The sequence below is a fragment of the Trichomycterus rosablanca genome, chromosome 17 (assembly GCF_030014385.1).
Source record: "Trichomycterus rosablanca isolate fTriRos1 chromosome 17, fTriRos1.hap1, whole genome shotgun sequence".
In the NCBI taxonomy this organism is placed as follows: domain Eukaryota; kingdom Metazoa; phylum Chordata; class Actinopteri; order Siluriformes; family Trichomycteridae; genus Trichomycterus; species Trichomycterus rosablanca.
In genome coordinates this window covers 23,373,497-23,389,347 of record NC_086004.1, presented here as the reverse complement: position 1 = coordinate 23,389,347, position 15,851 = coordinate 23,373,497, and the positions used below count along the sequence as shown (strand labels likewise).

The window sequence follows — 15,851 nt, the reverse complement described above, 5'->3', positions numbered from 1 at the left end:
CAAACACACACACAAAGACATGAACAGTACCATGTTTCAGGAAAGTAACAGTACTTTGGGGCTGGATGGGAATATGTACTTGGTAGTAATTACTACTTGGAGAATGAGCAGAAATTTTAGATGGATAAAAATTACAATTTTAGAGGACAGTTCAATTTGCCAGTAATCTGGACACAAGATCAAGTGACCTAAACGTTGTCTAAAGCTAGTATAAAATACTGTGTTAATTAGTTCTCATTATAAGTCAGGTGGAAAAATGAAGGCCTCTGCAGCTGTTTCAGCATCACCTTCTTCTGGTATTGGTTCCTCCCATGTCAAGACATCTGGGTTTTTGTCATGCTCTGTAATAGACGGAGATTTAATTTCCCATGGGCACAGTGCATCACATCGAGTCAGAGGCCGATTAGCTCTTACCCCTTGGACCTCATATACACAGGTGTCTTCTTTCCTTATATCACTGACACCTATTCCAGAACTATCCTCTAAATTTGCTGGTCTTTTCCAGGGATGGTTAACTACAAAGATACTTTCTTGCATTTTTGATTCTTCCGAGTTCTCTTGTTCCCAAGGACATATGTCACATTTGGTGTTACTGTGACTTTGAGTTGATTCTGAAGACGTTTCTGTTTCCCAAGGGCAAATATCTGCAGTAACATTTTCAGGTTTCTGGACTGTTATAGCTATACACTTTTCCTGTAAACTCTCAGGCTTTTCTGATTCCCATGGACATACATCTGCGTTCTTAATTGTGGATTCTTGCGTAGAATATCCTTCAGTTTCTTGTTTAGTTTTGGGAAATGGTTCCCCTGACTTTGAAGAACAGTCATCCACCACAGTAGGTGGTAATTCAGGGAAGCCCCAAGGGCAAATATTTGCTGTGCTTGTCAACTGTTTTGTCAATAGATGCATTGTTGTGTTTTTCTTGACATCAAGTCTTGATTGCTCAGCATTGGTGTTTGATAAGTCTTCTGATTCCCAATGGCATACTGTAACACAGTCATTTTTCAGACCTGGTGACTCAGGGAGGTCCCAAGGGCAAATGTCTGCAGTGCTACTGGGTTGTTTAGTTGGATGTTGCATACTAGGCCTAGCTGAGATCTTCAAATCTGTGACTGTTTTCATGTACTGTTCTGCCATGTTACCCGTTTCCCAAGGTGAACCAATAACACTTATAATCTTTTGGTCTGTCATTGCTTCACTTGTTTCCCATGGGCAGATGTCAGTTCTCAGTGTTTTTTGCTGTACCAAACTCTTTATTTTTTTGTCCCCTGCACAAGAATCAACATAAATAATTCTCTCACTTGGTCTAGTTGTAGTAGGGGATTTGACAGAATCGGGTTTATTCTGCAACATATTAAAAACTGGTACACTGCAAGGGCATACATTAGCTTCTATACAGCCTTGATCTTGTGTAAGTTTCTTCCTAAGATCATCACTTGTTCTAGATGCATGTTCTAGTGCTTCCCATGGACAAATATCAACTGGGTCTGCTGTCATTTGTGTCTTCCAATATGAGACATGATTAGGTATACCCTCAGATTGTATTTGACCTGTTTTGTTAAATTCCAAGGGGCAAATATCTGCAATATGGCTTTCTCTTATTTCTGGTTGGGTCTGATTCGGAACATCCCAAAGACATAAATTTGTCCTTGGAACAGTCAGAGAAGACCTAATTTGGTGACTGGTTGATTTGTTGCTCTCTGTGCTAGATGTCGGAGAAAGCTTTTGCGTATCACTGTTTTGTCTTTGTATTATATTTCCAAAAGGACTTGGTTTTCCTACTTCCATTATCATGTCTTCTGACTTACAGAGACAGATATGAGGTGGAGCACTGCTTCTGGAGAAGCCCTTTGTGGAATCATTTGATGATACTCTCATTGCTGGCTGTTTAACTAGGCAAGGTTTTGAATCAACCCAAGTTAGAGCTCGTCTTGGTATTTGTGGTGTGTTTCCAGAGCTGTCAGTACTGCAGACAGTCCGTTCCTTTTTATCACTACATTTGCCACTTCGTTTTCCATGTATCAACCCCCTTGCTAAAATGAGAGTTTGGGTAGTTGAACGGAAAGAGAACCTCCGATGGAAAATTGGCTTCCCAACGCCATGTGGTGATGCTGGAGCACTACTGGAGACTGGAGGTTTTGGTCTTTGAGAATCGACATCTGAGTCCATTCCATGTTCTCGCTCTGCCACAGGAGGATGGGGAGGCAAAGAGGAGGCAAATTCCCAAGGGCAAACATATAGTAGTGATGGTGATGATAAAAGTTTATGTGCTAGGGGTTCTTGTTGAGAGACAGAATTAGTAACTTGTTTCTGTTTTGGTATGTTTATACCTGCCACCTGATCCTCCTTAAAATTAAAGGGACTGACCTCAGTGTTTAAAATTGTATCCTTTGTACAGTCCTGTGCTTGAGTTGACTTATCTTTTGGCCTTATTTTCAAAACAAGTGATGTGTCCTTGGTGCTTTCAGTATGGGCAAGATAATAATGGTCTCTGGGCCTTTCTGAGAAACTATAGGACCTCTGAACCCTGGTGGGCAAAGGTTGTAGAAGATTATTTTCCACTGCTAAATTGTGAGCACTGACAGACTTGCAAAGAACTGGTGCTGTGTCAATAGACTCTGCCTTAGAAACCCTCTTAACTGGTGTTGTTTTGATAGACTCTGCTTTAGAGGCTCTTCTTTCCATACATTTTTTCACTGAAGAATTAATCAATAAACTATCCCTCTCGGGGACATACTTGCATGCACTCTGAGATGTTTTTATCTTTAGTGATGGCAGCTTGGTTATCTCATTCCTCATAGTGACACAGGTACTTTCAGGAATTGCTTTCAAGGATCCAGACAATGCTGTTGTTCCTCTAGCTCCTAAAGCGTCCTTGTCTTTACGACTGCACTGCCGACTCATGCTCTCTGGGATCTCAGCGATGCGCTTAATAAGGGACTGACCAAGCATAAGCTGAGAGCTGCGTTTCTTCTGCAGATGTGGGTTGTTTTTTGCAATTTTTTTGGTCTTTTGGATTTCCAGTCGTCCATAAAGTTTCTCCAGCTCATCCTGATAACAGAGTATAAACAAGGTATTTATTTAAAGATGTTTACAGAGACAAAGGAATAATAATCTCCTGATTCCAAAAAAGTTCTAAATCTAAAAAAAAAATTTCTATTGAAATAAAATCTGTTCAAAGACAAGAAATGTAAGGTTTTAACTATGGTATTGTTTTTCTAGTTGTTATTCATATACTTTTTAAGGGCGTTTCTGTAACTGGGTTTGTAATTGAGAAACAATTTTTAAAGAAAACAGAAAACTAAAGGAACTGGTATTGCAAATTTGTAAAACTGGTTTAGCAATTTAGATTTAGAATTGCTTTCATTATGAACTGTTGTTATAAGGTATAAACATTTTGAATTAAGACCTTAAGACCTGCCCACCCATGACATTTTATTGCCCACCCCCAGTCAAACTTTTTAGAAGTAGAAGTTCTTGCTTGGCCTACATTGCTCGTCATGCTGTAACCTCCCTATCGCAAGTGTTAAAAAAGCTGTATGTAGACAAGGAAACTTACCCGAATGTCATCAGGGTCCAGGGTGTGGTCGTTCCAGCAGGTGGATGTAAAACTGCCATTGAGGTGTATATATGAATGGTGGAGATCTACTTCATCCTCATACATCTCTGAAGCAATATCCTCTTTTACAGGTCGAGTCATATGAAGAAACTGAAACATTTTTTAAAGATTATAAACATTATTTATTACAAATAATTTCTTGCATACTTGGTTAGGTAGAGCAATTCTGTTTTAAGTGTATTTGTTAATTTTTTTTGTTCAAATACAGTTCTTTTTACAGTGGCTATAAACTTTAAAAACACCTTATTGTACTCTCCTGGGAAAAAATAGGCCAAATTACAACACTGCACTAATTTTCTAAGACGAAACAAGACAAAATATTTTTGGAAAAATTAAAACACCCAAATGTGTTAGCTTGAGTTTTATCAAATATTTGAATAGTTTCAGGAATTTATCTTCACATACAAGGAGACTATTTAAATACATTTCTTTGTCTCCAGCTTTTTACCCAACAGTTCACTGCAGTAACCAGCAGTGACGAGCAAATGGAGTCTCAGGAGAGCAATTTCTTAGTTCTTGCTGATTCACTGATTTTGTTATTAAATGTACGTATTTCATTATTACCAGAAGCAGTGTCATTAAAAAGCATGAAGTAGCCTACCTTAGGAATAAACAGCAGACCAAGAGTTACAGTGGTCGTGGCATGAGTATGGACAAAGAATAATGAAAGCATCCAGTCGGGATGCACAGATGTCCGCATGAACCTGAAAGTTGCAAAAGTAAGTAAAAAATCTCTGCATTCCATTTCTTTGATATTTTAAGTAAGCACACACACAACATTATCACCTGAGAAGATGAAAAATGGCAGAGAAAAATAGTTCATTGTGGATAACAATGCCCATGTATCGAGGCTCATGGAAGGCAGAGGGCACACTCTTTACTGCACTGCAGAGCAAGCTCCCCCAGCACAAAAACAGCAACTCCGCTACAGTTCAGAGAAATGAATAATGTGTAAAGTGACATGTTACTGGACATTACGTGCTTTGTGATGGTCAAACCAATATTATCTAACTTTGTAAGAATGTTTTCTATTTTCTATTTTTTTAGAGAATATGTGCAAAGTTTTTGTTTTGTTTGTTTAAAGATTTGTCTTTAAACCTAAAGATTTAATTGTATTTAAACCTAAGGCTTTTTTACCACACTGTCATGTAATTATGTAATTTCATGTAATCATTATTTTTATAACTTAATGCTTACTAAGTCTTTTGACAAACTGTGTTATGATTAGGGATACGTTTCTGTTACTTGCCACGTAAAATGAAAATTACTCTATAGATTATATACTGTTTAGATTTTACCCACCCAGAGCCATCATGTAGTCCCACCGGTCTGAGTCACACATTTTGAAACTTTGTCCATCTAAGGTGGTTGATGTGATTAGCAAAGGAACATTACGGTCTCTGTTTTGAAGGACTCCTGCAGTCCAAGCACACAAAAACCACTTTGCAATGAGCACCATCACTCCCAGTATCCTGAGCACACTGGCATTAGACATGTAAAGGACTCTCTGTGCAGTACACGAGAGAAAAACATTCAGCAACCTGTGAGAACATAATAAGAAATTTCAATGTACTATCCAAACATACGCATGAGCTTTCAGACTTAAAACAAACAGGGAATAAAGGCATAGTTTTTATATGTATTGCATGCCATGTAACTATCAGCTCATGATATCCTTTGCATTATTTAACCAGCATTTTCCCCAATTTTCCTCCCAATCTAGTCATATCCAATTACCCAATTGCATTTTGCTTCCTTTCTACTGATGTTGATCTCCACCCTGATTGAGAAGAGCCGAGACTGACACACGCCCTGGGAATTACTGGGAAATACTGGACACAAGACAGGAACCCCCAAAGCAAGGCTTTGACCGCCCCGTGTCCCCCCTAGTTATCCAATTATTATTCAGTGTTTGGACTGGTAGTTTGATTAGAAATAGTAGAAAGATTGCAAACCTGTACATTTTTAGAGTCACAGTACCATAAACTATGGTAAAACCCAGCAACCGGACCCAGCGGAGAAGGATGCAGCGAAACAAGCTGGGTTTAAAATATAAGATGAACACCTAAAAAAACACGTTCATTAATATTCAAAACATGATTGATTATCAAGCAGATTAAGAACACATTTTCTAATGCTTTTCTTTTTTACTGCATATTCATCATTACAATTTAAACTGTATAACTGTAAGTTTAACACATATTACTCTAGACTAAGGTGTTGTTAAATGTAAAATGCTGTAAAAAAAAAATGGAATAACGTTTGCTTAGAAAAAGCCAAATTTTTTTAGTTTTTACTAATTTTCCCCCTACATCCATTATGATATAATCCCAAATGCTGTAATGTAATCTGCACTTACAGGGAAGTATAGGAGCACAGAGCCAAAGAGAACAATCTCCAGCAGCAGCAGACTGAACGCTCGAATCGTCTGCCACACAGAAGTGAGACGAGAGAAAAAAGTCTAGCATTTGTACATTAAAACGAAACCATAACAGATGTCAAAAAAGAAAGCACACATTTGTCTGCACATTATAAAAACATATCTTATGGTTAATGCATGAGGAAAATAGTCCAATGGTCATAGTTTCCAGTCATATTTGGAACGCATTGTTAATACTTGTAGGATGTAATGTAAAACTGCAGTACAGAATAATATTAGCCATGTTGTCTAATATTTGCTTTGTTTGACTTCATTTAGGATCATTACAAAACCTGTTGGGTGAGAAATTATTCTTATTTGGAACAACACAATGCTACCATAAGTATTTCAGTTAACCTGTGGACATCCGTGGCTACAGTTAAATTTCAGTTGACTGGTTGCTGAATAGCATTTTAATAAGTCAATGCTTCCACCACTGTATTTTACTTTGTGGATTGTGTTATTTGAGGTAAATTTACACCAGACATTAGAGTTAAAGTTATTTAGTTTAGTTAAAAATTGACTAAATTGAAATTTTGTTTTAATTTAGTCTCATGAGAGATCTACAGTTTCTGCCACTTTACTGGGGAGTTTTTTTCCAAATGTTTTATTGTGGTCTGACCTAGTTAGTGTGGCTGTAGTTTTGGATTTCATTCACTTATTTTAGTAGACTAAACTGAGCTCCTGTAAATAGTTTATTGTGTATTGGCCTGAAATGAATCAATGTACCCCATCTGTATACCTGGCTTGCTTCCAGTCACTAGGTATATATAAGTGAGTAAATAGATAACTGTGACCAGTGATGTACTGGTGATATTTTTGAAGGTCAAAATAAGGGCCTTGAAATTATTCACAATCACTCACCCTGGTTCTGCGATACTTGTATGTTATTAGCATGAGGAGCAGCACAAGAACCATGAAGAAGCCCTGAACTGCTAGCATTGCTGCTCTCAGAAGCCAATCCTCCTCTACCCAGCACGGTGACCCGTTCTTACACTGCTTACAGCCCGGCCAGCAAGGCAGGCACACAGGCGTCTCAGGGTAACACATCTGAGTACTGTTGGCACCATCATTAACTGTTTTGACACACAATTGCAGAAAATATTACCAGAGTGAAAAATGAAGTCACAGAAAAGTAATGAACAAGACCATCATTACTACAAAAACTACAAACAATTTATATCTACAATTTATTATGTATATACTGCAGAAAAGAAGGCTTACACTGGTCCTCAGTGTCTGGTGGCAGGCTGTAGTATCCCTCCTTACATCTGCAGCAGTACTGGCCAAACCGAAAGCCCTGCCCAGGAATTGGCTCACACTAAATCAACACAAGGCATTAGAATAATACAAAAAAGAAGCTGTGTTAAGGGCTTTCGTATCATGAGCAAATGTCTCCACTCCCTGAATGTCTGTTAGTAGGATTAAGAGGCATTAAGAAGCCAGATTGCTTTTTCATGCCCATGAAAGATTGTGTGTGTGCTCTGTCACATTATCACCATGAGCAGACTTTCATTAACATTACCTCAGTTAAAGCTGGATGGCCCACTTATCAGAAACCTGTGAGTCAATCTAAACTAAATCATAATTTGCCATTAGTTCAGTGTGGGCTGCTTACAATGGAATAATATATTTGCCCACACTGGGCCACCACTTGCTTCACAGCAAGAAGGTCTTGGATTTGAACCTTTCTATGTGGAGTTCTGTGTGGATGCTCTTCCTGTGTCCTCATGGGTTTCCAGTCATGTTAATGGGAGATAATACAATTGTCCTGTGTGTGTTTGCCCTGTGATGAACTGATGACCAGTCCACGATTGTGTCATGCTTCCTCTCCACCAATGCCGATCCCCACTCTGATTGAGGAGAATGAAGCTAACCCACGCCCCCTCAGACATGCATTTTTGTCACCTACACTTTGACGAGTGCAATGCGGATCAGCACTGTGTACGGAGAGACACACCCTGATCAGCGCACTCTTTCCCCGTCTCTGTGCTGGCGTCATCAGTCAGTCAGCAGAGGTCGTAGCTGCATCAGTTGAGAGAGGCCAATCGTTGTTCATGTGGCTCTGGTTCGCAAAAGAGTATTTTGACACCCCTCCTAATTATTAAGTTCAGGTATTTTAGCCACATCCATTGCTGTAAGTAATAGATTAAATCCAAATGTGGATACAGAAAAGTCACATATGTAATTCTGAGAAGTTCATGAGGCCATGTGCCAATCATATAAGTGGTGCGTGATGCTCACATCACTGGACTAATGCTTTAATTCCTCAGATTATCCCTGTACCACCAAGCCCAAATCTTTTTTTAAAGTAGCTCTGAATGGAAGAGAATATGGGGCACTAAAAGGTGTAAAACAAATGAAAAAGGTGTCGTAAAAATGTTTTTGAAATATACATTCACAAAAAGAAAAGTCATTGATTTAATTGAGAAACTTTTCATTCAGAACCAAAAGTTATACGGACAGGTCAGTCATTATCTAATGGCTACTAAAACAAATTAACTGATGCTTTGGCCCTGTGCAGCTGGTGTTGTGCTGTACCACCCTGCCGACATGTTCTCTATAAGAGTGCGGCAATGCTGTTTAATGACTTAAATGCACATAAAACAGCCTTCTAACCTACATGCAGGGCTGGACTGGGAACAAAATTCAGCCCTGGACTTTTTTCTTGACCAGCCCACTACAAGCACATCGCGCCACACATATCACCCCCTAATCAAATGTTAGATGATTGATATTAATAGTTTTCATCTATCTTACCACTAAAGTTAATAACTCACTATAATAAAAATTAAAATAATAAAAAAATAACTACAAACAAATATATATATTTCCAACACTTTTCTTTGGGATTAATAGTTCTATCCATCTATCACACACATAAAATTTACAATTTCTTAAATGGTTCTATTGGATTTCCCCATCCTGTCTCATTAAACCGCAAGAAATAAAATTAAACCTTTCTTTCATTAAACCTTTAACACTGGTAAATATGCTTTTTTCGCACTTTTATTGACACGTGATTCACGTTTGTTCCAAATTAGTGCATTGCTCTGATGAGCAAAGAAATAAATACTTTATATGTTGACAAGGGAAATTAACCATGTGAGCTATGCACATAATCACTCTAAAAAATTTCCTGAACAGCTGCATTTTTCCTTTCTGTATTATAGATGACAAGATAGTGTTTACTTTTTCTGAAGAGCAGAGACTAATGGTACCATCTCAAATTATATCCACCGCCCTATGTAGTGCACTATGTTGGACATGACATCATAGAACTTTTACAAAAATCGTCCTTAAAACGGCTTTTTCTGTTTTTTATCACGGGCTTTTTCTGCACTTCCTTTACGCTTTTTCGACCCTTTCTCCATCTCGCACTCATTCATAGTTCTTGTACTGGTGGTTGTGATTACGGTTTATCCTGTGGGAGGGACATTTCTGTGATTGGCCAATGGACATACAGTGAGGATACTGTGGTGGGCCAATGCACACTTCAGGATTATTATTCAGGAATATTTAAAACAGAATTTATTTTTCACTCTCTCAGCGGCCCACATACAGAGCGGCCCACCGGGAAAACTCCCGACCCTCCCGATGGCCAGTCCATCCCTGCCTACATGGACTGAGATTTTTCTATATTCTCTAAATCTTTTCACAATATTATGTACTGTAGATCATGTCCTGCTTATTCCCCTGCTTATTTTGGAATATTTCAAAACTGTTTAACTTTTTTGCATTTTACAAAATGTTAAGGCTTTTCCAAAAATGCGGTTTGTAATTCAGATAAGTGATAACAGCATAAACTGGAGATAACATCAAATTCACCTCCATGCTGGTTCGGTTACACTCATGTGAGTCTGCAAACCAGGTATCTCCAGTGATACACTGATTTACATCAAATCCTTGAATGTTTACATCCACTTGTATTACACCCCTGTCAACAAAAAGTAAAAACAAAGTATTTAGACAACAGGAATTAATAACGTTAGTACAGTACTTTAATGCAAAGCATCCTCTGACATGCATGAAATCGCTGGACAATTATTTATACCAGGGTCATGCTATGCATGTAATACATGAAATACAGTATATTTAATACATTTTTACAAATCATATAATCTGTAGAACAATGAGTAAAAATATTTAAATCTTTGAAAATATTATAATAATTTAATATTTTATTAAAAACTTTTCGACCTGTTTGGGGTCTTGGGTTCACCAGAAACACTGAGCACAAAGCAGGAATATCCTGGACAGGGCACAATACCTTCACAGGACTTCTGCCATATTTTCGTGACGATACAACACCCTCCATCAGACATAGCCAATGATTTCTGCATAGATGTTCAGCCAACCAAGATTGGCTGTTGAAATTCAAACCTAGAGTGCCACAGTGATGGGCTAGTGTAATAAACCGCTGCACCACTGAAGCACACAATAATTTGAGCAAAGTGATAAACCAGTAATTATAAAAATAAACATCAAGTTTGGCAAATGTTAGCTGATAGGTGCTACCATTTATAAACCTGTTATAAATTGTATATAAACTGTTTTTAACAAACATAACATGTCCCTTTAGTGTTCCCTGTAAAACCACACACCCTTAACACGTGTTTATATGGATACTTGAAATATCACAGCTCTGTTCAGTAGTCCAGCACTGGCTGGTGAAAAGAATAGCCAGATAGCTTCACCCTTACCTGCTAATCTACGGTCCTTCTTAAAACAGCAAAATAGGTGAGGGTTGGCAATGGTTGGGTGGTTGCACATGTCTTTCTCTGTGTCTGTTTTTAAATAATGTTTGTGCTCTAAATTATGTTTCTTCCCAAAGCCTGAAATGCTACTGAGCAACACACAACAGCTGAAGTCAAATATCATATAAAAGCATATACATTTTTAGGCTCCTTTAGCGTCAGCAAGTTTACATAAATGTAAGAATATACTGCAAAAAAAAAAACGTGACTAACCTGAACTCAGGACTCAGGTCTGGCTTCAAACCATAAAATGGCATAGAAAGTGTAAGGAGCCACTCAGGCAATAAACGTCCATCCTTACACTCCAAGAAAGGGGCCCTACCCCACTGCAGTCCACTGCTATTAGTCACATATATGCCCCCATGGGCCCACTTAGGTGTGTCCAGAGTGCTGAGGTCATTGACCAAGACCTGTTTAGACAATCCAGGAATGGGTGGACCGCTGGACCTTATTAACCAGTTCGGATCTGAACCATTTGCCGATAACTGATAGCTTTTCCAAGACAAAGTGAGGTCTTGCAGGTAAATACCCAGCAACTGGCTCCTGGAGGCCTGTAGCACCAACTGCGGCCGAGATGCTTTAGGATCAGCATCAAATGTTAGTCGGGCATGTCTTACCAAACCAGGCCTTTCACCAACAAGCATGGATCGGACCAATGCATGGTACCACTCTATGTCCTCATGTACACTGGTCTCCCTCAGCTCACTGGCCTGAAAGATGAGGTTGAGAAAATTTACAGTGTTTGTCAGGGACAAAATAACCTGGCTTAGCATAGCCTGAAGGTCTGAAGGGACAGCTCCTTGTTGCCTGACCAACTGGAAAGGTTGGCGGCAGCTGGAGGAAGTCAGGAGAGAATCATCATTAGTGTAAAGGTATTTCATAGCCATGGACCCGTCCTCATTCTTCTCCACTGTAACATTAGAGCTTTGCTCAACACTCTGAGGATGCACACGTGCAAAAATCTCTTGTTTTGTTATAGCACTCATATTGGAGACTGAAGGAGTTGGCACCAGGCTGGAGAGAATCCAAGAGTCAGAACTGGAGCTTATCTGAGCCGAAAAAGGGGACAACATCAGTAATAGAAGCAGCATATTGGTTAAGACAATAATCTTGATGAGGCTTCTCATAGTTTTTCAGGCAATTTGTAAAATCCTCCTTCTGTTCCCTCTTCTGGTCAGTACACTGTTATGTAGAGCTGCATGACCTTTTTCTGGTCTTTGTTTCTCATGGGATTGCTTTTCTCAAATGCCTCCTCCCTGGCATATAGATGTACAAAGGTTTCTGTGCTCCTTGGACAAGTCAGCACTGTTTATACACTACTCCTCTGCCAAAGATGTTGGAAGTCTGCAGTCTGTAGTTTCCAGCTGTGATAAATCCACTCTGGATCTCTTAGAATGCTGGATAATAATGTTAATGCAGGTTCTTTTGCTTCAATAATGCAAAGAAGTTAAAATAACAAACAAACAGCCTTTCTTTAGAGTTCCTATTCCATCTAGAATAAGACATATAGTAAAGGGGTGTAGAGCAAATCCTTTACAAAGTCCTTTTGATGTTGTTGGTTCACAGCTCATTTGATATCCAAATGCTACAGTTGCTCATTCTATCTCCCTATTACATCTCTCACTCTGTCTCTCAGAGATATGACCAGAGTCACATCTGTTAATGTGTGAGCGCAGTATGTGGGACGATGGAGCAAAGCACAGTAATCCTCAGGCATACAGGGCATGCATCAACATTTTGATATGCTCTGGATTAAGCTACTGCTCTTCATCAGGGTCTCTGAGGGAGTGGTGTTTTATGATCTTTGTTACATTTTTTTTATTTTCTTATGTTCTGATCTGTTCCAAACAAAGGACACAACCAATAAAATATTTATTTAATCATTATCATTTAATTCTAAATTAAATACATAGTGCAAACTATGCCTGTAAACACAGAGAGAGAGAGAGAGAGAGAGAGAGAGAGAGAGAGAGAGAGAGAGAGAGATATGACAAATCCAGCTGATGCAAACAAATCCTTGTTTTACTTCCATGGAAAACCGTTTGTTGAATCCATTTCCATTCATGTGGACCAAAATAGCACTTTGTCACAGCTGTTAAAAATTGCTGCATAGCACCGTGTGTCCCGGAGACCTGGGTTTGATTCTGACCTCTGATCACTGTCTGTAAAGTGTTTTGTAGTCCTCGTGCCTGGGTTCTCCAGGTCACCTCGCAAGGTTTATCGGCTGTTCTAAATTTCCCCTAGATGTGACTCAGTAAGTGAATATGAAAGTGTGTGCCCTGCAATAGGTTGGCACATGGTTCATGGTGAATTCCAGTATCCACTGTTTCTGATTGGTGCTGGACTCACCACAGATCTGACCAGAATGAGGGGTTAGTAAAAATTAATACATATTAGAGGCAAAAAGTATATTTAAGAAGCATAACACATTTTCATACAGTGAATATGCACATCAGTACAAAAATGACATTTTATGGTCAAAAGTATGCGGACATTTCATCCCAAAACAGTGGGCAATAATAAGGAATACTCCTCCAAATACTCCCATTTACCTTTGCCAATATAACTGCCTCCATTTAACTGGGTCTTTCCACAGGTAAGAATTTAAGCCAATTCAGTCAAAAGAACATATTTAATTTTACACACCTGGGTGTGGCTAATACACCTAACCTCAAGTATTAAGGAAGGGTGTCTTTTGTCCCAACTACAACTAGAATGTTGGTACCAAGTCATTCACAACGTTGTGTCAATCCTGTGTGTTTGCTGAATACATTCGTAGGTTCTCAAACGTTGTCCATAAAAAAATAATATGGGTTCTGTCCTGTGGTAAACCGCAAACAAGAAAACTCGTTTCTAGAGGAAATTGTTTGCGGACAGCGACATCATATGGTCAATAAAATACATGGAAAGTGTAGCTTAAATCCATTCATAAACACACCTGGTAGTAAGGAAAGAGCAGCCTTATAAAAATGACTGCTAAAAAGGCGATTCTTAACTGTGTCCATAAATAAATAAGTATGAAATTAGCACAGAGACGTGGTGCAGTGCTACCAGTGGTACAGGGGGCAGTGGTAGCCTAGTGGGTAGGGCTTTGGTCTATCAACTGAAAGCACTTGAGCAAGGTAAGTAGGTGAGTGAGTGAGTAATTGAGTGTACCAAGTACCACCACACCCGAACCCAATTCTTCCCAAAATTGTATAACATCATCCCCAACTTCAACTCCCTCCCAGACCCCGACAAACTGCCCCACCTACTGGTGGAGCACAGAGAGAGCTGCACACTAGCAGCGCTCTATACACACACCTGCCACCAGGTGAGGGACAGTGGGTGATCATGTCTCATACACACACACACACACGCACACACATACACACACACACACACGCACACAAACTGATCGTTATTACTACCTCATTACTGTAAATATTATAATGTTTATTGTTATTAATTAATTAATATTTAATATTTATTTAATATTTATATTATTTATATTATATTTAATATTAATATTTTATTCTATTTTATATTTTTGCACATGTAACTGTTTTGTATATATTTGTTCTTTCTTATTGTTATTTTTATTATTTCTCTGTAACTTGCTTTGGCAATACGAATGTCCTTTGTCATGCCAATAAAGCTTCTTTTGAGTTGAGTTGAGTTGAGTTAAGTTGAGTAAGTAGGTGAGTGAGTGAGTGAGTGAGTGAGTGAGTGAGTGAGTAGGTGAGTGAGTGAGTGAGTAGGTGAGTGAGTGAGTGAGTGAGTAGGTGAGTGAGTAGGTGAGTGAGTGAGTGAGTAGGTGAGTGAGTAGGTGAGTGAGTGAGTGAGTGAGTGAGTAAGTAGGTGAGTGAGTGAGTGAGTGAGTGAGTAGGTGAGTGAGTGAGTAGGTGAGTGAGTGAGTAGGTGAGTGAGTGAGTGTAGGTAAGTATGTGAGTGAGTAGGTGAGTGAGTGAGTGAGTAGGTGAGTGAGTGAGAAGGTGAGTGAGTGAGTAAGTGAGAAGGTGAGTGAGTGAGTGAGTGAGTGTGTAGGTAAGTAAGTATGTGAGTGAGTAGGTGAGTGAGTGAGTAGGTGAGTGAGTGAGTAGGTGAGTGAGAGTGAGTAGGTGAGTAAGTGAGTGAGTGAGTGAGTGAGTAGGTGAGTGAGTGAGTGAGTGAGTGAGTAAGTAGGTGAGTGAGTGAGAAGGTGAGTGAGTGAGTAGGTAAGTGAGTGAGTGAGTGAGAAGGTGAGTGAGTGAGTGAGTGAGTGTGTAGGTAAGTAAGTATGTGAGTGAGTAGGTGAGTGAGTGAGAGAGTGAGTGAGTGAGTAGGTGAGTGAGAGTGAGTGAGTAGGTGAGTAAGTGAGTGAGTGAGTGAGTAGGTGAGTGAGTGAGTAGGTGAGTGAGTGAGAGAGTGAGTGAGTAGGTGAGTGAGAGTGAGTGAGTAGGTGAGTAAGTGAGTGAGTGAGTAGGTGAGTGAGTGAGTGTGTAGGTATGTAAGTGAGTGAACGAGTAGGTGAGTGAGTGAGTAAGTAGGTGAGTGAGTGAGTAGGTGAGTGAGTGAGTGTGTAGGTAAGTAAGTATGTGAGTGAGTAGGTGAGTGAGTGAGTGAGTAGGTGAGTGAGTGAGTGAGTGAGTAGGTGAGTGAGTGAGAGAGTGAGTGAGTAGGTGAGTGAGAGTGAGTGAGTAGGTGAGTAAGTGAGAGTGAGTGAGTAGGTGAGTGAGTGAGTGTGTAGGTATGTAAGTGAGTGAACGAGTAGGTGAGTGAGTGAGTAAGTAGGTGAGTGAGTGAGTAGGTGAGTGAGTGAGTGAGTGAGTGAGTAGGTGAGTGAGTGAGTGTGTAGGTAAGTAAGTATGTGAGTGAGTAGGTGAGTGAGTGAGTGAGTGAGTGAGTAGGTGAGTGAGTAGGTGAGTGAGTGAGTGAGTAGGTGAGTGAGAGTGAGTGAGTAGGTGAGTGAGTGAGTGAGTAGGTGAGTGAGTGAGTAGGTGAGTGAGTGAGTGAGTGAGTAGGTGAGTGAGTGTGTAGGTATGTAAGTGAGTGAACGAGTAGGTGAGTGAGTAAGTAGGTGAGTTAGTGAGTATAC

At 39.5% G+C, this 15,851-nt stretch overlaps 1 protein-coding gene across 1 annotated transcript; it reads right to left on the bottom strand.

The window, feature by feature from the left end:
- Positions 1-237: 237 nt before the first annotated feature.
- gpr179 (G protein-coupled receptor 179) lies at positions 238-11,886 on the bottom strand. Its single transcript, XM_063013429.1, has 11 exons — positions 11,009-11,886; positions 9,867-9,975; positions 7,263-7,359; positions 6,903-7,114; positions 5,979-6,047; positions 5,575-5,684; positions 4,922-5,160; positions 4,406-4,544; positions 4,221-4,323; positions 3,560-3,709; positions 238-3,051 (listed from the first exon to the last, which is right to left on the bottom strand). The coding sequence occupies exons 1-11, from the start codon at positions 11,884-11,886 to the stop codon at positions 238-240; spliced, it is 4,920 nt and encodes a 1,639-aa protein (XP_062869499.1).
- Positions 11,887-15,851: the final 3,965 nt, after the last annotated feature.